General features: G+C 53.4%; 1 protein-coding gene across 1 annotated transcript in view; it reads left to right on the top strand.

Moving 5' to 3' along the window:
- Positions 1 to 26,266, top strand: part of DOCK4 (dedicator of cytokinesis 4) — a 132,349-nt gene that overhangs the window by 18,816 nt on the left and 87,267 nt on the right. Inside the window, 4 exon segments of the mRNA XM_078598856.1 lie at positions 13,442 to 13,525; positions 16,052 to 16,092; positions 17,234 to 17,289; positions 23,999 to 24,095. Of these exon segments, the coding sequence (XP_078454982.1) occupies positions 13,442 to 13,525; positions 16,052 to 16,092; positions 17,234 to 17,289; positions 23,999 to 24,095 (278 nt within the window).

The raw sequence follows: 26,266 nt of genomic DNA on the forward strand, positions 1-26,266 counted from the left end.
CTGGTGGATTTCGTGGGAAGAGAGAGGGGGGGTGCGCATGCTGCGGGTGAGATTTTTTTTTTAATTCGGGCGCGTTCATCCTTACCAGGGATGGCACAACACAATAGAACCCTCGAGTGTTGACTCGCCAAATCGTGACCAGCAGCTTCGCACGTGACGCCGTGATGCCTGCACCATCTCCGCCACTCCGTCGCGTCCTCTTGCCTGGGTTTTTAAGTCTTCGCCCTGCCGTTCGGCCGCGCGCGCGATTTGTGCGTGCGTGCTTGGGTGGATAGGTGAGTGCGCGCGCGTGTGTGCGCGCGCGCGTGTGTGTGTGTGTGGGGAGCGGTAGTGTAGGGGTTAGCGCACTGCGCTACGAACTTGATGACTCGAGTTCGATTCCTGATCATGGCCAATACCGGTGATGTTTATCTGAACCGGTCCTGGGCCTCCCCTAGGTCGACTCAGCCTCAAATGAGTACCCGGTGCAATGTGTGAGCATCGCCACTAGGGAGACAAAGGCGGCCGGGCGTGGAGCTGGCCACCCACCCCCTCGTGTGCCGTGCCTGCCTTCATAGGTGCTCGCTAACAGCACTTGCCCCTACAGTCTGTAAAGGCTAGACGGGATATCTTTATCTTTTGTGTGACTACATTTTAAAAATATGAATGCTAAATCCTTCGTCTCGTTGCGGCAGCGGCTTGGCGTGGGATTGTGTGAGAAAGAACAACATGGGCAGGATGTGCTGACATCTTTTCCTGCGTCTGTTCTGTGACGACGGCGCAACGCGGCTTTGTAAACGAAAAAAAAATGGTCTTAAGTCCTGGCAGTCGGGTTTTTTTCCATTTCCATCGCTAACGAAGCATCATCAGTATTATTATTACTGTACCATGTTGCCCATGTGCAGCCGATTCTGTCCGTTCACTGCTGGACGAGGGCAACGAGGGGATGTCAGTGCAGCGTTGGATTCTCGAACGTGACTGCAGCGCTTGCCACTCTCGTCGCCTCACGCGCGTGGTTGGCCTTTGCTGCTGTCACACCGATTTCAAGTTCCCCCACGAACGGAAAAACGAAACGCTCCCGAATGCCTCGTCCATGTGCCGCCAATGAGCTGAGCCTTTGAGACTATGTGAAGCCTTTCCGGGTGCTCAAAACAAAAATAAAGGTGGCGAGGCAGCGTGCAATTGATATTGCTTCGCTTCTGTTCCGCTCCATTTGTCGAGACGCAGCCGTGCCCGTGGGTCACCGTTGCTGTGCGTTGACGAAGGACCTCAGACCACCGGATGGACTGGGGCGCTTGTGGCGTTTCAGGAGGTCAGGAGTTCACTCGGAGCGCAGCATGTGGGGGCAGAGTGTAATGGGAAACGCCATCACTCTCTGCAGAACCTCCCCTCCCCCTTAATGGGGTTTCAATGGCGTGAGCTTGTTCCCGCTCTTTTTCCTGGGCCGTTTGATCCGAGCCGCAGTCATAATTGCTTGAAATAATTCGCCTTTCTTCGCGGCGGTTAAAATTGCCGTCACGGTATTGACACCGTCCGCGAGGAATTGTTTGTCTATAAACAATCCCTCTTTTCCTGTCAGTAAATGTCCTGCAACTGTTGCTATTGCTGCAAAAGGATCCCCCCCCCCTCCCCCCATCATTGCAGAATTCCTAAACGCCAACTTTGTTGCATTTGCACAGTGACACGCTTATCGGATAGAACACAGAGCCAGAAACTTGCAGGCTAATGGGACCTATTTAGCCTGACCCCAAAGGGCTCTCTCAGAAAAGGGAAATTTGCCCGTCACAGCGCGTGCAATCATAATGCTTCCCATTGAAATGTAAGCGTTTTCCTTTCGAGTGATTTCCTCTTTTTCGAGATGTCATGCGCCTGGCTCGATTGCGGTATTTTAGCGGAGAGTGTCCCACTCTAAACATGTCACCTTCTGCACAACCCCCCCTACCCCCCCCCCCTCCCCAAAGGAACCGCATGATGCACACACCTGCCGTCTCCCGTGTCACCTCTTCGTAAACGGGCGGCTTCGTTTCGGTCGCATCGGCTCCTTTTGCGGCGATGCTTCCGTGTCCTTTGATGCCGCCATTTCGGTTAATTGTGGCCACCCCTTGGCACGCGTGAATTCGCTAGCAAGACGATGACATTGCAGCCTGCTTTTTTGTGAACGTTGTTTCAGGAGCTCTTTGGACCTGCGCTGCCACGGTGGTGCGCTTATCTGAACATTGGCTGCGATAACTTAACACGTTGTGTTTTCACAGCCCCCACGTTTCTGATTCGTAATTGATTTTTTTGCGTTCGCCCACTGCTTAGCGATTTGGTTATATTCGGGTTGTGGGACCCTTTACTGCCAAACATAACTTAACAAGTTGCATTGTCACTCAACCCGCCATTTATAATTGTTTCAGCTCACCGTTGAAAATTATTTCCACATGCAAGCTGAGCACTGCGACACAACTAGATAATGCTACATTTTGTTGTGAGAATTGTTGTTCAGCTAGCTGAGAGCTGTAATAAGAATGAGTAATAATCATCATCATTGGCATGCCGTTAAACACTTCTACACGTGACAATTAATTTCGTTAGGCTACCTAGAGCGGTGGAGGGTCTTACCGACATTCATTTCATCAGATAATTTACAATTATAAATTGTATATATATATATATATTTAATGTTTATTTTTATTTAACCAAGTCAGGGCCACTTGGGATATATAGCTCTTCTTTACAAGCGACCAGGCCACAAATGATAGCTCAATGAAGTGGTTTATCACGTGCAAATTTTATAACAGCCAAATACTCGAAATGCCTGTGTCTAAATGTGGAGGGAAAAACCGGACGACCCGGAGAAAAATCCATGCACGACAGGCATTAGCACCAGAGGCCACAGCAGGCCGGGTTCACACAAAAGAGTTCAACGACAGACCGGGTCCTGGCTCTTCAGGTCTTGGCGGAGTACTCGCAGAGTGTACAGGCAGGTGCTCGTTGCGGCCTTCATAGGCCCGATGAAGGCCTTCGACACGGTGCGCTAGGCGGCCCTGCGGGATGCCCTGCGACTCCGTGGAGTTCTTGAAGGCATTGCTGGTCTGACCTCCGCCCTGTTCTCAGAGTCCATGAGTGCTGCCACTCATGGAGGTACCGCTGACGTCTTCCCGCTGAATGCTGGGGTGAGGGGGAGGGTGTGTGTTGTGTTTTGGGCCTCACGCTATTCAACACCCGCATGGACCGGTTGTCTGTGGGGTTATCAGCCCGGGGCCATCGTGGCACATGATTCTCTTTTTAAACAATGTTGCGCTGATTTCCGCGGTATTTGAATCGCAGGCCGAGTTTTCGCGGTTGCACGTCTCCTGGATGAAAGACCAAGATCCGGCGGTTCCTCGCCCCTCTTGGATGTTGCAATGCAGTCTGTCCGAGCATGTGTGGGGGGGGGGGGGGTGGGGGGTGGAGGTTGAAGTTGTCGGGAAGTTCAACTTACCTTGGGAGTGTCAACGCAGAGTGACGAGTGTCTGCAACCTGGACGCTGCAAGACTCCTGGGGCCCTTCCCACAGCGCTGTGGCGGCGCTCCCGCTAGCCGAGCAGGAGGACGGAGGGGCGCGTCGTTCAGTGCCCCGGTGTTACCTGGCGGCGGGGGAGCGGTGGTGCAGCGTTTTCGTGCACTGCGCTACGAAACTGGCTAACCGAGTTCGATACCCGCTCACCGGTGACGATTGTCTGTACCGGTCCTGGACCTCCTCCCCTAGGTCGACTTAGCCTCAAATGAGTAACCTGGTTGCGTTGTGTAAATATCGGGGGGACATAGGCAGCTGGGCGTGGTGCTGGCCACCCACCCCCTCATGTGCCGTGCCTGCCTTCATAGGTGTTCGATAATCGCACTTGCCCCAACAGTTTGTTGAGGCTCTACGGTGGTTCTTTGTCTTTGGTGTTACCCGACCTGCTCTACAGAGCGGAGACCGTGACGCTGACAAGGTTCACCGAGTTATCGGTGGGATGACGATTTTCTTTTCAAACCACCCATTGGAATTTGCCAACTGGGGGGCGGCTCCCCTCGTCATGCCCGGTGCGGAAGCGCCAGCTGCAGCTGTTGCGGTAGCCACGTGGCTCGCTTCCCAGACGCTGACCCAGCGGGGGGGGGGGGAAGTGAGGAGCAGACGCTCTGACCCAGAGTTCCTTCCCGGCTGGAGGAGGAGGTCGAGGGGGGACGCCCGTGTCCTCGTGGCTGCAGCAGCAGCAGCAGCAACAGCAGCAGCAGCAACAACAGCAGCAGCAGCAACAACAGCAGCAGCAGCAGCAGCAGCAACAGCAGCAGCAGCAACAGCAGCAGCAGCAACAACAACAACAACAGCAGCAGCAACAACAACAGCAGCAGCAACAGCAGCAGCAGCAGCAGGTTGATCGCCACCTCCAGGGGTTGGGAACCTGGAAGGGAGCCGCCTGATTTGGAGTGTCAAGAACTCCGGTGATGCTCGCAGCAGCGGGCGTTTGGCTCGCCGTCGAACAAAGACGGTCACCGCATCGCGCGCTTCAGATGCGCTTCTGCGGCCGTCTGGAACGCTCTTCCTCCCGATATTCAGAAGCCACTGGAAGCTGTGCACTTTTAAATGATCTGGATCAGGGGCGGTTTCTTCATTAGGGCGATTGGGCGACGCACCACCAATGTAATTCAACCACAGAGTCACGCTAGCCGTCACTGTGCCTCTGGATATAGTCCAATCAGCGTCATGCTACGTTCTGTGGAGTACCGCCTCTTTTTGGGCGATTTCCCTCCAGCTGAGAATCGCCCGAGTGGTCCCATAGACTTACATTCAAAGATGTTTTTTTTCGAACGGGGGCGCTGCAATGCATTCTCTATGGCTTCCGGGAGGGCATGCACTAACGTGCTTACGTCATCATACGTGCTAACATCATCATACGTAAGCACGTTTCATCCAACAATATAATTTGTCGCCACCTAGTGGAATCTTTAATTAAAGAAACTTGAGTGGTTTGTTTTAATAGTGAGTATAGAAACAAACAAGATGTATTGTAAGAGTCACTTTATTTTTCATTAATATTAAAGAAGTGAAGTTGCCTTTACATGCTTAAGCTGTTAATTTATCCATTGCATGGGTGGACCTTATCAATCATCCAGACATTTGCCCCCCCTGAGAGATTTTGCAGGAGCCGCCACTGATCTGGATTGAAAAAACTTTTTCTATCGAAGTGCTTCCCGTGTTGATTTTGTTGTCTTCGCCCCGCACCTTCGTGATGAGCACGGTTGGCTACGTACAGTGCAAAATAAGTTCAATACACGTACATATGTACGCAAATAAGCGAGTGGTGTGAGTGGCACACTCCTTGCAGTGAGTTAGCATTTTAAATGTTGTGGGTTTACTGATCGGTGTGGTGAAGTAGTAACTAATTGGTGCGTTTTGTTGACGTGACAAACCTTACTAATTGGCTGTGTCGGGTAGTGGCGGGTTTAACGGCACATATTTACGCGATCTAACCCAAAGAAAACCTTTATTCAGGATCTCGTCTCTCTCTGTCCGTTTCAATCGTACCAGACCCGCAATTGCGTTGGACAAACGTTGTGGTTACAACCACCCCACCCCACCCGTCCCATCCCACCACTCCAAAAGCTGGACTGTGTTAAAAGAAAACGACAATTATTGTTCAGTGGGAAAAGCAATAAAAATCAGGGCCCCCCCCTCGTTGAACCTTCCTGCTTCCCCTCCTGCAAAATGCTTGTGAGCTGGGCACACGGGCCCCGCTTGCAAGCCGCTCGACCCCCGGGGTCACCACTGAGAACAGGTCCCATTTCAGCCGAAGTTTACACAGCCCTGGGTCTCCGATGCCGCCTCATTTCCTTCAACGGTTGCCAGGCAATGATCGTTCCATTGGCACGAGAAGCCGTGGACCGGTGGGAGCGGGGGGAGGGGGGGGCAGTTGATGGAGGGTTGGTGGTGGTGGAGAGTTGGTGGTGGAGGGGGGTTGATGGTGGTGGGTTGGTGGTGGAGGGAGGTTGGCGTGCGCCCGGGGGCAGCAATCTGCTCGTCACTTTCATATGACCGAGACAGAGGCATGGCTGGGGTGTGAGATCGATCGCCGCCTCAGGGTTTGCGTGGCAAAAAAAAACACGCTGCCCGTCGCACGATCGCTTAGTGCGGTGTGGCGCACAGCGTTGGGAAGGAGAAAACAAACGAAACAAACGAAATCGACGCTTCCCACTCCTAACGGCGCCCGCCTTGCCGCGTCGCTCTGCGGCGTTTAGCTGCGAAGCAGGCTTAGGGAAGCCGCTTTGTAATGTAAATGCGCTTCCTGCTGAAATCCGCAGCCTCTTCTTGGGAGCGGCGAGCGAGTGGTGGCGTGATTGATAGAAGCTGAATTGGACGGAAAGGGTTAGAGTTCTTGAATATTAATTCAATAAGACACACAGAGCGAGAGAGCGAGCGGGGAGGGGAGGGGGAGAGAGCGAAGTGTTTACGGTGCCATGGTATGGCTTTAAATTGTACCATCGCTATCGTCAATGGTCGTCAGTCGTCACCATCATCGGCATCGTTGCCACGAGCGCGACTGCTCAGATTGTTGTCGGAGCATGTGGCGCTTCACTGGGATTTGTGGAGGATGCAATGGGGGGGGGGCAGGTGGGGATGGAGGAGGGGATAAGTGTGATTGGGGGACGGGGGAGGTGGTGGGGTAGGTGATGGTGGGAGACAGGTGTGGGGGGGCTTTGGAGTCGGTCTCGATTGCGCTGCTTGAGATGGGATGGGGGGGAGGGGGGGATGGAGGCAAAGCAAGGTCATCCCAGGGAGCAGCGCGCAGGCGGGCGGGCTGCTGGGGTGGTGCAGTGGAACGAGTGTGCGTGCCGGAGCTGCTGCCGAGTCGCTTATACGCAGATGGCCAAGTGCCCGAGTCACTCTGCGGGGGTTGCGTCCGCGTTCTCCGCTACACTTTCATCAGCGGTGCCGCGCGTCCCGACAATCTCCCGGGGACTCCGCGGGCTGTGAAGTTTTAAATGAGCCAAAATCCAATTCTTTTTTTTCTTTCTGATTGTAACACGAAATTACTGTGCCGCGCTTTATGAGGATCGCCAAAGTATCCCTTTGTTTTTAGAAATCGCGTTTGAGTAGCGTGCATGAAAAATATTTTATTTCTACCACAAACGACAAAAGGTTTCCCGTGTACTGTTACAGCATTTTAGAGTCGTTGGCAACTATGAGCGAGCAACTATGATGGGCCGGCATGGCAAACGGCGGGATGGCGTGGCCAGCACCAGGCCTGGCCTCCTTTGTCTCCCTGGCGGTGATGTTGACGCAATGTGCTCAGGTACTCCAGTTGAAGCTGAGTCGACCTAGAGGAGCCCCAGAAACGGTCCAGATATTCGTCCCCAACGCGAGCCGTGAGCAGGAATCGAACTGTGGTCACCGGGTGAGTCACAATAATGGATTTGTTTTTGATGGTGCGGTCTGTACACCGGGGCGCGTGTCGGAACGCTCAACATCTGGCATTTCGCCTCAAAAATAGCGTGCAGTGCGCTCACCACCACACTACCGCTCCAAATGCTAAGATCCGCCCCCCCCCCATAGCCTCAACAGACTGTTGGGGCAAGTGCTGTTAGCGAGTAGCACCCATGAAGGGTAGCACTGTGGCACACGAGGGGGTGGGTGGGTGGCCAGCACCACGCCCGGCCGTTTTTGTCTGCGCAGCGACGATGTTTACTCCACACCGCACCAGGCAATCACTTGAAGCCGAGTCGACCTAGGGGAAGCCCAGGACGAGTTCAGATATTCACCACCGGTTTTAGTGGCCGTGGGCGAGGATTGAACCCGGGTCGCCGGGTTCGTGGTGCAGCGCGCTAACCGTAGCCCGACTACAACAATAACAGCAATTGCCATTCGCCATGAAGTGGCAGTGACATCACCACGGCGCCCTGTACCAGGCCAGGTGCACTTTGAGGCCACGTGGGGCATCGAACGCCCACTGGCAGCAGGTCATGAGACAGACCCAGCAGGTGCCATGAGGTTCACCCACTGAGATGACTGGCAGATGCACCAGCTGTGCTCTCTAACGTGCCAACTTATGCTCGTTGTTGTGAGCGTCGCTCCTCTGTCCTCCGTTGCTCTCCCCACACACGCGCCCACACATCTCGTCTTCTCTTTAGTCTATGTCCGGTGTTGTTTCCCGCCCCAGTATTTCTCTGCGTCGCCGGACTCGCTCCGCCGGCGTTCCGACGGCAGTTGACATTTGGAGCGAGGAGCGATTTGTATGCCGCGTAGCGGTCCACCCCCGTCTGGGTCCGGGGCGCTAAAATTTAATAAAAGTTGAAGGCGCCGCGCTTCACGCGCCACTGCGGCGCTGTGCGGCAATACCTCGAGACCTGCGACCTCTCCCCCCACCCCGTAGCCCCCCCCACCCACCCTGCCTCGTTCTTCCCATTCCCAGTCCCTTCCCGCAGCAGTAGCCGCAGCAGCAGCGGCATCGCCCGCGGTACTTCCACTGCTGCGTTGGCTGTCGTTGCTGTGCTGCTGCTACTGCGCGGACTCTCCGATGCGTTTTTGGGTTGTGCCGTGTGCTGTCCGGTAACGTTGTCCGACGTTTTGCTCTGTGTGCTGGGAGCCCAACAATGTTGCCGGGTGTTTCACTCGATCGATCGGTTGATCGATCGGTCCATCGCCCGCGTAGGTACCTGTCAGAGGGACCAGTCAGCCACGTGGCATTCAGGAAGTTTCCGTTCCTCGTTGCTTTTCTTGTACGGTCCGACTGGAACTCCCTCCCGTCGTCTCACTTGCTAGGATTTTAGATCCATATTGCATATTGTCTCCCCCCCCTTTCACTTTCCTTTCTATACGACAGCATGAATGGCAAACTATAATTCCTTGGCGAGATTGGTTATCCAGGAAACGGCTTGGGTTGATGATGTGCGGTGGTTCCGCTTCGGTGCCTCCGTTGAATTTTGGGAGTTCACGGCGCTTCACCGAGCTGTGTGGTCCCGTGGTGTGGTCGGTGGCTCTGCGACTTGGGGCGGGGGGGGCTCGGGTGGTGTGGGGGGTTTTCGTTGAATTCACTCGAGAAGGTAGTGGGCGGATCTGCCGTGAGACACCCGCACGCGATTTGACGTGCACCGTCGCTTTTGGGGAATAGATGTAATGCCCGAGAAGCTTCTTTAGTGGAAGTGGGGATTGGTGTTCTCGTTCTCGATATTGGTGTTCGGTTACATGTATCGCCATTTCTCCGACGCGCTTTCAGCTTCATGTGTTTTTTGTTTGTCTTTGCTTTAGAATAATTTCTGGTAATATCCACCGATTGAAAACATATGCACTGGTTGATTGCGGTTGCTCAATTTTCAGCAACGTGGTGGTGGTGATGGTGGTGATTGTTGTTGTTGTTGTCTGCAAGACGATGATTTTGGTTTCGTGCGCACCTCGTTCTAATCCACCGAGGGTCAAGACACTTTTCCGTCTCGCTGCAGCAATTTAGATTTCCCTTCTATGTCATTGCCACTCTTCCCCCACCCACCAAGTTCTCATAACCTCCCTCGATTAAAAAAAACTCTCCGGCCTTTTTAGGTGGAGGGGGGGGGCCTTTTGGAGTCCCCTGTGCTAAACAAACGGCGATGAAATCAAATCGCCGGTGACCTCGGTCGCCCGCCCGCCCGCCCGCTCTGCCGCTCCGCGTCTCCACGTGATGCACAGCGACTGCGACACAACAACACGGAGAAGAAGAAGAAGTGATTTCGTGGGTGTCATTTTACAGAAATGTCCCCGTTCGCTCATTTCCGTCGCAATGCAAAGTGACCACCGCCGTGTCATTCCGTGTGGCACCATTTTGTGGGTGCTGTCGAGCGCCACGATGATGACCTGACCGCCCTCCACCACCCCCTAATGTTCAGGGTTTTTTGTCTACTATCCAAAACCGTTAAGGCAGCTGGCGCGTAACGTTTGTTTGCTTTAATCTACAATTCGCTCGATTTGACAGTGAATTCAAATGGCGGTAATTAAGACACAAGAAATGTGCAGCTTGTACCGTGAAAGCGCAGCCCCGCAAGCAATTGCAGGGCTGCGCTTTTACCTTTGCCTTCATTAGAATTGGTGTTCAAGGTGTCCCGCACCAGGCCAAAGTGATGAGATGGTATTCTAATTTGGCTGGATGTGTAACGCGTCCCTCGGGTGCGTGCCGTGTCGCCGTGTCATCTTTATGTAATGTACCCGCGGCTAAGCCCTGGCCGTCCTGTGGCGGGCGAAGGGCCGCGTTGGTCTGCGTGGGGGGTAGGGGGGGTACACAAGCAAGGGCATTGGGTGGAGTCCGCACCGTGCACTGTCCGGCTTCATCCCACGGTGAACTGCGCGATACCCGGCGATGACCCTCCAACTAATGTTTCTTTGAGCGCTTCACTGAAAACTAACTCTGCTGCTGTTGTAATTAACGAAAATATTCTTATGTTTTTTCGGGAAAGTCACGTATGTAAAAAATTCCAATAAAACAGTCCTTGTATATATGCAAGGACTGTTTTCTTGGAATTTATCTTACTTGATGCAGCAGTCGTGCTGTGACGGTTCCACCTGAAGACGGAAGCTTGTGTTGCCTCCGAAACGTCGTGATTTTTATTTTATTTTTATTTTACTTTTATTCATTTTAATTATAATTTTTTACCTACGTGACTTTACCGAAAAAACCTAAGAATATGAATCCTTGCAGTCACGAAAGCTTCAAATCTAGAATTAACGAAAATAGCAAATTAAGCCGGTTGCCCACCCCACCACCCCCCACAAACAGATGCTCGCGCAAATACGCGCACAGATGCCCGAGGGGAGTGGCGTAGCTGCCGGGTGTGCAGGCGGTGAAACTGCACCGAGGTCGGAGTGGCCCAGGCGCCGGGCTACGGAGTGAGGTGGCGGGGGGGGGGGGAGGAATGGAACAAAGTGTGGGCCTCCGTTTTATTATTCATTGCACAAGGGCACGTGCCAACGACGCTACTAGGCCACAGCCTATGTCTGCAGTTGAGGATCATGTGTAATGTGCAGCAACATCTGTCTGTGTGAAGTAGAGCTCGGTGAAGTGGAATGTGTGCGTGACTGTTGTTGTGCGGTACGGGAGAATGGGGAGCTGAGTGCACTTGTCGAAGACTGGTACCAGCGGTGTCAAGATCGGCCTCTTATGGGCAGTTGGAGGCAGTCGCCCTCCAACAGCAACGGAGGGCGGAGGAGCGACACTCGCAGCAACGAGCGGAGCGCCGGGCGGCAAAAACGCAGCAAGTTGGCACAGTAGGGGGTACAGCTGGTGCATGTGCCAGTCATGTCAGTCGGTCAACCCATGGCACCTGGGTCTGTCCCGTGATCTCCCGTCAGCGAGCCTTCGACACTTGACGTGGCAGCCTCAAAGTGCACCTGGCCTGGCACAGGCGCCGTGGTGACGTCACTTAGTGGTGAGCGGCGGGTATTGTTGTGTGTGCGTGTGACCTTTTTGTGGCCACGATGGCTTTCTCCCTGATAAGGAGAATTATTTCTTTGCCGTCTCATCTCAAATACTCGAAGAGGCAACCCCCAGTGGCAGCTGTCACCCCGTCATAGATGCAAGGTGACTCGGCACCTGGCCTGCAAACGGTCATTAGCAGAGGTGTGGACTCGAGTCATGTGACTTGGACTCGAGTCAGACTCGAGTCATGAATTTGATGACTTGCGACTCGACTTGGACTTGCATAACAATGACTTTGTCCCACCTATGAGATGTGGACTCGAGTCATGTGACTTGGACTCGAGTCAGACTCGAGTCATGAATTTGATGACTTGCGACTCGACTTGGACTTGCATAACAATGACTTTGTCCCACCTCTGGTCATTAGTCTACCAGAAAGGAGGGGGGGGGGAGCGCTGGTTGCTATGAATAATCCAATTTGAGTCATTTACAGGTAATTTTTTAATTTGAAAAATAATTTTGACCTTGGCGCAGACAACGTAATAATAGCCTACTCTTAAAAATGACGTCGGGGGGGTTCCCTTGAACGTCCGCCGTGAAACGGACGGCGTGGAATTCTTTGGTTATTCTGTTTTTTTTCACCCCAACGTAGTACTAACCAGGGCAGCTGCCGGAGTTCGAATCGCGAGCCTCTGCAGCAACGCAGCGAGAACGCGCGTCAGTGCCCGGCTACTTCACCCGCCCCCCCCCTGGCGTGCAACCGGTTACTCAAAAAACGGGAATTGGCTCAACAACGCGAAGGCCAGGCCTTCCTGGACACGAGTGCTCGTGATTCATTGAGGTTTCCTGGGTAAAGTTTGGAACGTGCGACGTCTTTTTTCGGCGTGACGGATTGCGCCGTGCAAAATGGATGACTCAATATAATTGTCAGTCCACTGTCTTGAAGGCCCTCCCCCACACCGTATCGGTGTTGGGCGTTGTTTGAGCATACTTCACCACGCTGGTCAGTGCCGGGTTAGTGGAGGGGAGTGCGGGGTGTGTGTGGGTGGGGAGCGGTGGTATAACGGTTAGCGCGCTCAGCTATGAACCCGGCGACCCGGGTTCGATTCCCGCTCACGGCCAACACCACCAGTGACGATCATCTGAACCGGTCCTGGGCCTCCCCTAGGTCGACTCAGCCTAAAATTAGTACCTGTGTAATCATCGCCACTGGGGAGACAAAGGCGGCCGGGCGTGGTGCTGGCCACCCACCCCCTCGTGTACCGATCTGGTTTTCATAGGTGCTCGCTAACAGCACTTGCCCCTACAGTCTGTTAAGGCTACACGGGGGATCTTTGTCTTTGATGTCGTGTCCACTTATCGCTCACCGGTGATGATGGCCACGGTCGGCAATAAAACTCAGGTTGTGAGATTCATGGCGCAGTGCGCTAAACGCTGTGCCACCCCTCCCTCCCCCACGGCATGCCTACATTAATGTGTGCCTGTGACAAAAAAATATACCCCTGATTATCCGAATGAGGGAAGTGGTGGCGTGGCGGTTAGCTCACTGCACTTGCAACCCGGTGACCTGAGTTGGATTCCCGTCCCACGGCTAACATCGGTCAGGAACGATATCTGAACCGATCCCTGCCTCCCCCCTTCATCAACCCACACTGACCAAAGGACCCTGATGACCAACAGGGCACAAGCAAGGTGTCAAAAAATACTTGCGCTTTACGCAACGTGAAACCAGCTACAAGAATGCATTTAGCGTAAGTGAGATAAATAATAAATAAAAACCCTGGGGAACAAAAAGAAACTTTTCTTGCGTGAGTAAATAAAAAAAACACAAAACCCCAAAACGAATTTGCAACGTTTTAAGACCGAAAGCCAAAAAACGCGACGAGACGCCCGGGCAGCCCGTGGCAGCCTCGGCGATACGGAGACAGCGGCGGTGGCACGCGGCGGTGGCACGCGGCGGCACGTCGCTTCTCAGCCAGGAGCCCGGGGCGCTGCGGCTCGGCGTGGAGGCCGCGGCGTTTTGACGCGGACTCAACCGTGCCCGTCGGTGCCGTCTCTGTGCGTGTTTGCCGCGCGCAGTCATTTGCAGCTTCTCCGGTGGAGTGCCCCATGGGCTGGCCCTGGACATCGGTGAAGGCGTGCAGCTTCTGGAACGGTTCGACGGTGAGTTGTCGGCTCTCCTTCCCCACCGCCCCACCGCTCCCCCGCCGCCGCTCGGCTGACTCGCACCGACTGTGCCGGTCAGCTTGACTTTGTGCCGATGTAGTGCGGAGTTCTTCGGGAACCGCTGTGGCTGCCGCTGCTGTGAGGGGATATGGCCTCGGTTGGAGCCAATTTAAAAAGACGGCTTGATTCGGGAATTAAAGAATGTTGTTTTTAAAGGAGGGAAGATTTTTCTAAAATGTAATTGAGAAGCCGTGTAGATTTTCGAATGGTAGTGATGGTGAGTGTCCACGAGCCCTCCTACCCTGCCCCCCCCCTATTCTCCCACACTCACCCACACTCGCCCACACTCACACACACTCACCCACACTCACCCACACTCACACACACTCACCCACACTCACCCACACTCACACACACACAATCACAACAACAACAACCGCCATTCGCCACTAAGTGGCGGTGACGTCACCACGACGCTTGTGCCAGGCCAAGTGCACCTTGAGGCCACGTGAAGTGTCGAACGCCCGCTGGCAGGAGGTCACGGGGCAGACCCAGGTGCCACGGGTCGACTGACCGAGATGACCAAGCTGACTGACTGATGCACCACCTGTGCCCCCTACTGTACCACACTCACCCACACTCACCCACACTCACACACACTCACCCACACTCACACACACTCACCCACACTCACCCACACTCACACACAAACACGACTCCCCCCACCTCATCTGGTGACCAGACGAGGCCGTGCTGGCCACAGTGGCTTTGTGTAGATGCTCCGTGAGTTCTGAGAGTGGACTGCTGCTGCTGGTGGTGGTGGTGGTGATGGAGATGAGATTGCATTTATATTCCGCCCATGACGTGACAAGCGTTTCGGAGCGCAGGTAACGGGATGGGGGGGAGGGAGGTGAGAGTCTCTTGGCTTTGACTTCAGTTGCCGCCAATGCCAATTGAAAGCACCGCCCTGATTCAAGGAATGAAAATAATGATGATTTCTTTTTTTAATTGAAGCAGCTTTTCAAAAAAGAACTAGTCGGCACAGATGGGGAGCTCGTGGGTTAGTTTAGTTATTTTTATCATAATTTGCAGAGTTTCTTTTTGAGCCATAAAAAAAAGGAGAATTGAAAGATTGAAATGGTTTGAGTCATAATGCGGCAAAGGAAGCGAGTAATTTTGTATTTATTTCAGTTCTTTATTTTCATATCTGGGATTCTCAGCAGCAGTCACTGGTGTGCTAGTTTCTTCACACAGCAGTTAGAATTAATGAGATCTTACATTTTCGTGCCTGATTTCAACACCCATCTGGTTCTCTGGCAGTTTCTATTCAGAACAAAATGTATCTTGTCCCGCAGTGTGATGCAGCGTTCCGCAGGGTTTCAAACTCATAGCTTGTGTTTTTTTTATTCACCCATGTGGTGACTCGCTTGGCCAAACAGATTTCGATTCGCGATGTCTACCGCAAGCGATGAATATCAATATCTTGCCGCTCCTTATAGAATTGATTCGATACAGTTTTTTTTTAAACGACTTAACGTAAATTAACTGGGTAATTTATTAATGTTACAAATGCACGACTGACCTAATTGAATGTGACAGTTGTGAAATGAGTGGCTCGGTTTTTTATTGCAACTTTTTTGGAGAGATCTCACCCATTTTCCCTTTTCTAACACGCTTACCTTCAGCCATCATTTAAATTTTTTTTTTGTAAAAACTTCATTGTCCGCTAAAAATATCGCATATGCAACCGGGACACGAGCAATTTAGGAATGCTGCCCTGGTGGAATGGTTAGCGCACCGGAATTACTGGGCAGAGCTCACCGGTTTGACCTCCCGGCGAGGAAGTTGAACTTAACGTGCCTCGTTTCTTAAATTTCCCCAACCCTCTGTCTGCCCACCAGTGTGAATGGGTACGCAACAGTTGATCGGCAGGTCACGTGTAATGGGGTAAAGTGTGGCTATTGCCACCTATTCCAGGCCAAGATGTCTGGCCAGCGTGGAGGAATAGGCCAAATACCCTCCAGACAAAGCCCCCCAGAGCTCCCTTTAGTGTAACCCCTTCCATCGGAAAAGGTGTGGGCAAGGAATTGCAAAGCTGAAACTTTGCCTTTAATGAGTTTTTTTTTAAATATATAAAGAAAACAACTATCTTTAGCCATCTTTTCGTGAGAAGCACTGCATGTTCACTGACGATTCACCGAGACATTATGCATCAAAGGCGGCGTTTTATTTTTTTAGCTTACGAGCCAATGCACCAGGTGCGTTTATGAGATTTGTTTTTTGTAAATACATTTGGCCAACACTCTGGCACGGGGCGGTCTGATGGAAATGAGCTACCCCCATCGCATCAGTATGGAAATACGTTCAGCAGCAGCAGCAGCAGCAGCAGCGTCCCTCACTGCACATTCATGAAATGTAAATTGACCCCCCTGTTTTTAAAATGCCCATTGGAACCACGCCGTCCGGGGAGCGCGTTGTGTTCGCTGTTCGCGGGACTTTAGGTGTCTTGTCGTTTGCGAGCAGGCTGGTACCGGGGCTTCAATGTTAAGAATCCCGACGCCAAGGTGAGCCCCCCCCCCATCTTCCCCCCCCTCTCACCTTTCCCCCACCTTCCCCCCACCTTCCCCCCCCACCTTCCCCCCCCACCTCCACCCTCCCCCGGCAGACATTTTTCCAATTTCACTTCACAAAAAATTAGATGAGACGGTTCTCGACCCTCGTCGGTACGCTTTGCCCAATTTGGCTTCGAGTGTAATTACAGACTGAGGGGGTGGGAGAGCGGTGGTCACATGGGGCGGCACACCGAGCTATGAACTTGGCGACCTGAGTTTGATGATCCCAGCCCAGGCCCCGCCCCCCCCATTAACCCACCCACACCAATCGGTGTGGGTGGGTGGCTGGGTGGGTGGGTGAGTGGGTGGCTGGGCGGGTGGGTGAGTGGCTGGGTGGGTGGGTGGGTGGCTGGGTGAGTGGCTGGGTGAGTGGGTGGGTGGGTGGCTGGGTGAGTGGGTGGGTGGGTGGGTGGCTGGGGGAGTGGGTGGGTGGGTGAGTGGCTGGCTGGGTGGGTGAGTGGGTGGCTGGGTGGGTGGGTGTTTGGGTGGGCGAGTGGGTGGGTGGGTGGGCAGGTGAGTGGGTGGGTGGCTGGGTGGGTGGGTGAGTGGGTGGGTGGGTGGGTGAGTGGGTGGGTGGGTGGGTTGTTGGGTAGGTGAGTGGGTGGCTGGGTGAGAGACTGAGGGGCTTCCTGGCTGTCACTGCAAGTATCTTAACCGGACGAATTGGGGGGGAATCAGAGGGGAACATTTTCTACCTGACAACTCAGGCTCCACTTGATCCCTGTTTGTTTTTTAGGTTAGGCCACATAGTACTGCGGTGTTTATGCCAAAATGCATGTCATGCTCAAATAAACCCTCATTAACGACACTGTGTGGAGAGGCCCTTATCCAGCAGTAGATTGGCAAAGGGCTGAAAGGTTTTAACCATTTTAACCACCTGAGCTGTGGACGTTATAACCCCAAATATATCCCTGTGTTTCACTTACAAGGCAATGTTCAAAAACGATGAAGGTGGTTGATGACCTTCGATCTGCGCTATCACATCGATGTCAACGCTGGCCACTACGGGTGGCTATGAACACACTTTGTGTTGTGGTTAAACGCTATGACTTGTACGTTGCACTCTAAATAACGCCATGTTTGTTTCTTTCAGGGGATTTTCCCGGCCTCCCACATTCACGTGAAGGAAGCGACCGTCGGCAATAGAGGGTGAGATGAGACTGCACCTTTTTGGGTGGGTGGCTGGCTGGGTCGGTGGGGGGGTGAGTCGGTGGCTGGGTGGGTGGGTGGGTGATTGGGTGTTTGAGTGAGTGAGTGGGTGGGTGGGTGAGTGGGTGGCTGGGTGGGTGAGTGGGTGACTTTGGCTGGGTGGGTGGGTGGCTGGGTGGATGGCATGGGTTGGTGGCTGGGTGGGTGGGTGCGTGAGTGGGTGGCTGGGTGGCTGGGTGGCTGGGTGGGTGGCTGGGTGGCTGGGTGGCTGGCTGGGTGGGTGGGGGTGTGGGGTGTCTGGGTGGGTGGGGGTGTGGGTGGCTGTGTGGGTGGGTGAGTGGGTGGCTGGGTGGCTGGGTGGCTGGGTCGGTGGCTGGGTGGGTGGCTGGGTGGGTGGCTGGCTGGCTGGGTGTCTGGGTGGGTGGGGGTATGGGTGGCTGGGTGGGTGAGTGGGTGGCTGGGTGTCTGGGTAGGTGGCTGGGTGGGTGGGTGTGTGGGTGGCTAGGTAGGTGGCTGGGTGGATGGGTGGGTGTCTGGGTGGCTGGGTGGGTGGCTGGGTGAGTGGGTGGCTGTCATTGCAAGCATTTTAACCGGACTAATTGGGGGGAATCAGAGGGGAACATTTTCTACTGACAACTCCTGACAACTCAGGTTCTGCTTGATCCGTGTTTCCTCTTTAAGCTAGTCCACATAGCACTGCGCTGTTTATGCCAATATGTCATCAACCCATACAGTTTTGGCATGAAAACTACTCCGTTGGCTATCATCAAGAAACAAATATTGATCGTAGTTTTGGCCTACAAAACACCTCCGTTTCACAAGCATTTGCCTGACAAACACAAGTTTGGCATGCTCAGTCACCCGTTTGTCTTCAAGAATGAGCCAGTGGACAATTCGTCTCCTTCACGTTTCCGTTTCTCCACGTGAACAAAAAAGTATTTCGTACACAACCCCATCGGCCGCCGCGGCCTTCCCGGGAGTGCACAATGTCAGCAGCATTGTTTCAGGAAAAAGAAAACTCGGGCCTAGTTTCGACAAACGCAGAGGCAATGCCTTGCTGGAATGCCTGGCTCGAATCAATGCTGGGGAGCTGACGACGTTGGAAATTTGCGTTGCCTCTCAAGTAGTTGTGAGCTCGCGGTGGATACGTGCGGCCACAGCGCGATCCGAGTTCAGTGCAGGTGCGTTGAACTTGTTTCGCACCACACGTAGCCAACGGTGCTAATCGGAGGCGTGGTGGGAACCGAAGTGTTGTCGCCCGCCAAAGTTTTTTTCGACAAGCCCTACACGGCCTTCGGTGAGCAGAGGAGGCCCCCACTCCTGCCCTCAGAGCACTGAGCTCGAGGTTGTTATCGTGATCGGAAACCTGTAAACCTGTACTGCACCTCTGGCAAGACACCCCCCCCCCCCCCCGGAAAATCACTTTTTTCATCGGAGCGTTTAGTGTGATCTTCTTAAACCCGCACCTCCGATAAGCATGGTTGGCTACGTACGGTGTGAAAGACGTTCAACATACAATTGTGCATACGTACACACAACACAACGCGCCTCTTCCCCTCACATTGCAAGGCATTTCATCTTGGCGTGCACATCATTAAGCCAACAAAGTGGCTTATCACGTGGGAATTTATCGCAGCCAAATACTCTAAACGCGTGACATTGATTCTAAATGTGGAGGGGAAAAATCGGAGGACCCAGAGGAAAATCCACACGACCACAGGGAGAACAAGCAAACTCCAAATATACAGGCGCCAGGAATGAGATCTAACCCCCGGCCTCCTGTATACCAGGCGAGGGAGTTAACATCTCCCCAATGGCTGCACATGCGTGAAACAAACTGCAGGAGTGCCATGATATAAAAAAAAAGTCCAAATGCCTTGAGCTTTCTTAGCGGCCTGAGTATCTGTATTTGCCAGGTGCTCCGACTCCACAAGAGGGGTTCACGTTCTCGCTGGAGCGACCTGAAAGAATCCAACGCGGTCACGGCGTGCTATTTCAGAAGCGCGCGTCCCCGACGCAGACCCACATCACTTCCCTTGGTAGCTCAACTTCGAATTTGCACTGCGCCAATGGGCAAATCGCCTGGAATTGCGCCCGATCTTATCGGATCTCGGAAGCTTAGCAGGGTTTTTTGGAGCCTGTGGATAGTTGCCCGCATGAGCAACCGCCGCACTCAAACGGGGTCGCGAGAGGCAGCGGGGCGACGTATTTAGCCAGCGCAGTGAAATCCATCGTCGGAGGGTAGTTCCACGCTTTCACTTCCTGCGCTCCTCGCCTTCGCTGAACCGCTGCGACCGGCGCGATGAGGCATCATCACATGGTGGCCCACGGAGCCACACGCCGTGGGGAAGGCCTGAATGGGGCCGCGCGTGCAATGAACGCAGTGATTAAGCGGCAACCGGCGAAACGTTTCCGAACGTTAGTGGCCGAGCCTCTCCCTACGCGGGCGGGTTGCCCCTTGCAAGTGCCGAGACATTCATGTTCATCTCCGTCAGACGCCCCCCCCCCCCTTAATGCTAATGCATGTGTAGGTCGCAGATAAGGCAGCACTGCGCCGATTGCGTTGAACCCAGGTTGAGAAACAAAGCCATTCGCGTTCTCGCCAAGCGGGGGTCTGGGAGGCTAAGAATCTTCATTACGACGGCGAAACGATGCGAAATGTCAAGCCAACCCCCGGCGCTTAGCGGTCGGCCGGCGTTCCTGAAAGAGGGGCCAAGAATAGCCACCCCGCGCTTGGAAGCCGTCGGGAATCTCGGCCAACATTTGCTGCTTCGCTCGCTCTCGCTCGCGCACGTGCGCGTGCGCGTGTGTGTGTGTGTGCGTGTGTGTGTGTGTGTGCGTGTCGGGAGCGCTAGTGGAGCGGTTAGCGCGCTGCTCTATGAACCCGGCGACACGGGTTTCGATTCCCGCTCACTGCCAACATCAGTGACGATTATCTGAACTGGTCCCGGGCCTCCCCTAGGTCGACTCAGCCTAAAATGAGTACCTGGTGCGGTGTGTAAACATTGCCACTGGGGAGACAAAGGCGGTCGGGCGTGGTGCTGGCCACCCACCTCCTCGTGTAGCGTTCCGGCCTTCATAGGTGCTCGCTAACAGCACTTGCCCCTACAGTCTGTTTAGGCTATACAGGGGATCTTTGTCTTTGTCAGCCATCATGGGTGCTCGCTAACATCGCTTGCCCCAAACAGTCTGTTAAGGCTATACGGGGAATCTTGGTTTTTCTCTTTGTGGAGCGTGCTGCGCTACAGACCAGCTGACCCCAGTTGGATTTCCGTTCACGGCTAACATCAGTGACGAATATCTAAAACCGGTCCTGGGCTTCTCCTAGGTGGACCCAGCCTCAAATGAGTACCTGGTGCGGTGTGGAAACATCGCCGCTGTGAGACAAAGGCGGCCGGGTTTGGAGCTTGCCACCCACCCCCTTGTGTGCAGTGTCGACCTTCTTAGGTGCTGCTCGTTTACAGCACTTGCTCCAACAGTCTTTTCAGGCTACACGGGGATCTTTTTTTTCGTGACCTCACCAAGCCGGTGGCCAGTGAGGGCAAGCGTGAACTTTAACCCCCCCCCTTCAAAGAGGTGATGCGAATGTCGTTAATACTTAAACTAAACTATTTATATTTTTTTAGAGAAGGCCCATTGAGCTATATAGCTATTTTTTCAGAAGCAACCTAGCCACAAATAATAGCTTATCGAAGTGGCTTATCACAGGGAAATGCATAGCGGCCAAACACTCTTGAACGCATCTTTTTAATCTTTCTAAATGTGGAGGGAAAAACCGGAGGAACCGAAGAAAAATCCACGCGACTACATGGAGAGAGACACGCAAACTCCAAATATACAGGCGTCATGGTCGGGATCGAACCCACGACCTCATGGCGACCCCATTTTCCATTGGCACATCCGAGCCGAACCAGCGTGGGGTCCCTCACGCTGCGGGAGTTTTACATTTGGCCGTTAAAATTTCGATTTAAAGCTTTCGTGACTGCAGGGATTCATCTTCTTGGTTCTTTCGGTAAAGTCACGTAGAAGGGAAGTAATAAAATAATAAAAAGAAAACATAATAAAATAATATAATAAAATAATATAATATAATATTTTTATTTTTATAATTTTATAACTTCCCTTCTACGTGACTTTACCGAAAGAACCAAGAAGATTTGGCCGTTTGTTGAGCTGAACCGGAACAAAAACCGCGATACGACGGCCACGCCAAGACACCCGGACCTGGCTCGGGGCCAAGCAGGGCCAGGGGCGGGGCTTGTGGCTCGTTCCTTATTTGACGTCACGGCGAAATCAGCCTGGCGTAGTGGGAGGAAGGGCATTTAGATTTGGACGGCGGCTGGCTCGATTCTGCCAAAGTATAGTGCGCATGCTGCAGGAATGACCCCTCCAGGGTCAGTATTCAAATGAGGGGGCACACCCCCTCCTCCACGCAAGAACATTTCCTGCTCCCCAGAGGGGGTCACGTTTGTTTTCAAATGGGTTCACACTGACGCCTCTGAAATCTTCCACAGCCAGCTGGTGTGAGTAATTACGTGTTTTTGTTATTGGTACCTCTCTTCAATAATAATAACAACAACAAGAATAATTTAAAGCCCTTTGTTCAGCCCACGGCTGGATGAAAGCCTCCGCATGCTTTCGGTTTGTGTGTGTTGTTTGTCCATACTTTCACCGCACTGGCCAGTGAGGGTTGGTGAAGTGTGGAAACCATGGTCAGTTCAGATGTCACCGGTCGGCCGTGGCTGGGAAATGGAACTCGCCAGATTCGTAGGGCGAGCTTGCTAGCCACTGCCCCGGCACTGTCCCCTACTCCCGTCTGTTCAATGCAGTGCTCGTCTTCATCAGAAGTTAATCACCATTCCCCCTTTATGTGCTGCTTATTTGGTCTGTTAAATGGGCGGGGTCCCTCCTCTAAGGATGCGTCACCTCATTAACGAACTCATTGTGGCAACGCGGCGAGCGTGCGTGCGCGCGCCCGCTTGCCCGTTCCAGCATGGCTGTATCTGCACACGAATTGGTTTGATCAGGTCGCGCATGCGGCATCACGGGGTCTACGGATGAAAAAAATGTGCCTCGCACTCTTTTCACGTGGCTTTTCACGTGACTTTTCACGTGACTTTTCACGTGATTTTTCAAGTGGCTTTTCACGAGGCTTTCCACGTGGCCTTTCATGTAGCCTTTCCACGTCTGCAGGACACGTGAGGCCCGTCGGAATTTTGGCACCGAATTAAGCCGACGGTAGGAGGCTTTGCTATCGGGCAGGAGCTTAAAAAACGCTCGCACTGCATGGAGAGACAATGACGCGGGTTGTCTTAAAGTTTAATTTTCACATATCCTCGGCTTACGGTGAAAGTTTTCTGAAACAAAAAAAGTGGTTAAAATTTCGAAATTGTTCAACAGTGCTTGCGAGAATTAGGTTTCATTTCCAGAGCTGTTGAGGCAAAGATAATAGCAGCACTATTTAATCCTGCCGGGGCAGATTCCTATTGCCGAACGCCACGAGGACGTTTTATTAGGCTGTCCATCTTAACGGTTTCTCTTCAAAATAAGATTGTCACACGGACGCCTCAAGTGCGTTTGTATACAACGGCGCTCTCAAGCCGACGGAGATGAACGTTCGGCCCTTGTAAGTGACTGCTCCCGTGGCGGGCCCCGTGACGTACGGCTGCACGAGCTTCGGTCGACTTTTCTCCCCCCCTGCCGCACGGCGAAATAAATTCTGATGGTCTTTATTTATTTATTTTTGGTTGCGGATAACAAGTGCAAATTAATGACTGCATGGAAGACGTACGTCTCCGCCGCGTGACTCACAGGACCTTAGTCTATAGCCGCCATGCAAATCAGCGTCCCTACAGGGAGAAGCAACGCGCCTTTTGCGTGTCTTTGCTTTACGGCGCTTTAATTAGAATATTGTATCAGGATGGTGTGCGGACTGTGTATAAATCGCACCCACGCGTATATGGTGTGCACACAGGGATTGTGTGTGTGTGTTCGCGCGCGTTTCTCTGTGTGTGTATATGTGTGCATTTCTCTGTGTGTATATATATATGTGTGTGTGTCATTACATTTGTATGTCTATGGTATTATGGTCTTGTGTGAGTTTGGATAAAGAAGACACGTTATGGCATGAGTGTGAGAGCTTGCTAACCCACAAATTCAGCATATGTGATCATCACCATCATCATCATCATCGTCATCATCAGGCGGTCAACATTAGCGGCGATTACCTGAACTCGTCCAGGGCCTTCTCCCCTAAGTCGACTCGGCCTTAAATGAGGACCTGGCGTGGTGCATAAACATCAGCTCTAGGGAGACAGTGCCGACCGCACCGTGCCCGTTTTGGGTCGCCGTGCCGGCTTTCATCGGTGTCCACACGCAGAACTTGACCCAACGGTCTCTTAGAGGCTACGCGGGGTACCATTACCCCCTTCCCGTGCTATCCCCTCCCCATTTAAACTTTCATCTTCTCCCTCCACGTGGTGTCCCCCACTTGGTTGGGGCAGCGTGGGCCCCCTTTCTCCCTACTTTTACCATCCCCCCCCCACTCCTTCATGTGGGTCCAGTTGCGTCGGGGACCGTCTCCGTGTGAATTGCGATACCCGGTCACGCGAGCCGTTCGGCGTCCTGCGTCGGGCTCGCGTGTTTGCTACGGGCCACAAAACAAAAAACCCCAAAGTCTTCACGGGTACCTTTGTGTGTGGCGGAGCAGGAAGTACGAGACGGTGGCCGCCGTGGAGGACCCCACGGTGGCGGAGGTGACGAGCACGCTGCGCGAGTGGGGCCTCCTGTGGAAGCAGCTCTACCTGGTGAGCGTGCGTTGGTGCGCGTGGCGCACGCCTCTGTACGTTCGTAATGAAGTGTTTTGTTTTTGGGGGGGGGGTGAGATCGCGTGAATGAAAACGCTTCGTGAACCCACCTCCGCCCGGCACAGCCAATTAGTCACCGCTTCGGCACCACGCCGGTTGCGTGCGTAGTGTGGAGAGCAACAACCCGCAAGAGCGTTGAGTGCTTGGACGTTTTGCTGGTGCTTATAACAACAGGCGTCATCAGGCGATTGCCAGATTGTTGTGGGTTTGCTCTCCAACACAACCGGTGGTGCTGAAGTAGTAACTAATTGGCCGTGTCGGAAGGATGTGGGTTTGCGACACATTTACATTCGCGCGATCTCACCCCGCAAAAAAACGTTACAATAAATAAAATTGGTCGCGAAAGTGTAAGTGTGTTTATGGACCAAAAATAATAATGATGATTATGATGCAAATCATAACGCGCTCGATATTTCATGGGACGTAAATGACCGGGACTCTTGAGGTGGCCACGGTGAGTGTTGCTCGAAATCCACCACCTCGTGTGCCGTGCCAGCCTTCATAGGTGCTCGCTAATAGCACTTTCCCCAACAGCCTGTTAAGGCTACACCGGTTGGGGGGTGGGGGGGAATCTTTGTCTTTGTACTTATATCCCACTTTAAATTCTCTTTGTGGACCGATGGCACATCAAAACGCTGGCAGTGTGTTATATTCAGCGTTGAAATGTATACCGCAGCCCATGGCTAAATGATGAAAAAAACATGTCGCATGAATATGAAAACACCTCCTTCGTTTAAAAATAATTGCCTGCCCACACTTGATTCCCCATCTCGCACGGCGGCGATTCACAAACCCACGCGGCAGCGACAAAACATCACCGCCGGTAAAACGCGACTCGCCCGGACGGTGGACAGCGGCGCAATTCGTCTCAATTACCACCCCATTAGGTGGAAGGGGGGGGGAGTGGTGGGGGGTGAGGGCGATGCGATGCTCGCGTAGAAATCCGCAGATGCGGGGCACCGCCGAGCGAGCGCCGTCGTGCGGCAGCTCTCCTGACCCACGTCTTCCGTTTGCGCGAGACACGACGGGGACGCGTTTGTCCGTTCCGTTCTGCCGATCGTGAGAACGGCCGTCGCGTTTTGTTCTCCCGCCCACTTGAAGTGTCCGGGCGGCTGGCGGTGCGCGGTGCGAGCCCCGCTGAGTTGTCTCGGTTTTGCCGGATCTCCGTTGCCGGCCGTGCATATTTTAACGTCAAACTGACACAAGTTATTTTCGTGTGTGTGTGTGTGCGTGTGTGTGTTCCGAACGCAAAGTAAAACATTTTTTTGTAATATATACTTTTTCTTAGTAATAAAAAATATATTTAAGAAACATTGGAAGCATGTGCAAATATTAGTTGGGTGTGCGGCTTTGGTCATGTTTCACCGTCTGCCCCTGCGCGATTATTTTGCGCGCCGCCGTCGATCGCACGGAGCAAAACAGAAGTGGGGCTGGCGAGGAAGCGATACTACAACAACAACCGCCATTCACCACTAAGTGGCGGTGACGTCGCCACGGCGGTTGTGCCAGGCTACGTGCACGTTAAGGGCACGTGAAGTGTCGAACGCCCGCTGGCAGGAGGTCACGGGGCAGATCCAGGTGACATGGGTCGACTGACTGAGATGACTGGCCGATACACGCGCGCACGCGCGCGCGCACAAAAACAATCAAAAGGGTGGCCTGTTGGGGAAACACCACAATCCTGCACGCGCGCATTCACCGTCGCGCGATCGGCTCCCCTACCCTTCCACTCCGCTGTCGCTAATCTTAATAATTAGAGACATCAGATTGTGGCCGCAGTCGCTCAGCGATGCCAAGGGGGGTGGGGGGGGGGCTGGCTGGCCCACTTTGTAATCGTCCCCGGCTCCCGCGATCATTGAATGGGTGCTCTGCGTGTTTGGGGGCAAGGGGGGGAGAAAGCCGCCCCTGTCGTCTCTCTGTTGTCGTCGATTTAGCACGCTTGGCGCTGTATGGTGCGAAAGAAGTTCAACATACACACATACTGCAGTTTAAAGGGGGGCAAGCGACCTCATTTCACACTCCTGCCAAGACGCTGACCAGAGACACACCACTGCTATAATCTACCGCCTGCCTACTTACACAGCCACTGCCTTTTTTAACTCTCAACTTAC

The sequence above is a fragment of the Lampetra planeri genome, chromosome 11 (assembly GCF_965212315.1).
Source record: "Lampetra planeri chromosome 11, kcLamPlan1.2.h2, whole genome shotgun sequence".
Classification (NCBI taxonomy): domain Eukaryota; kingdom Metazoa; phylum Chordata; class Hyperoartia; order Petromyzontiformes; family Petromyzontidae; genus Lampetra; species Lampetra planeri.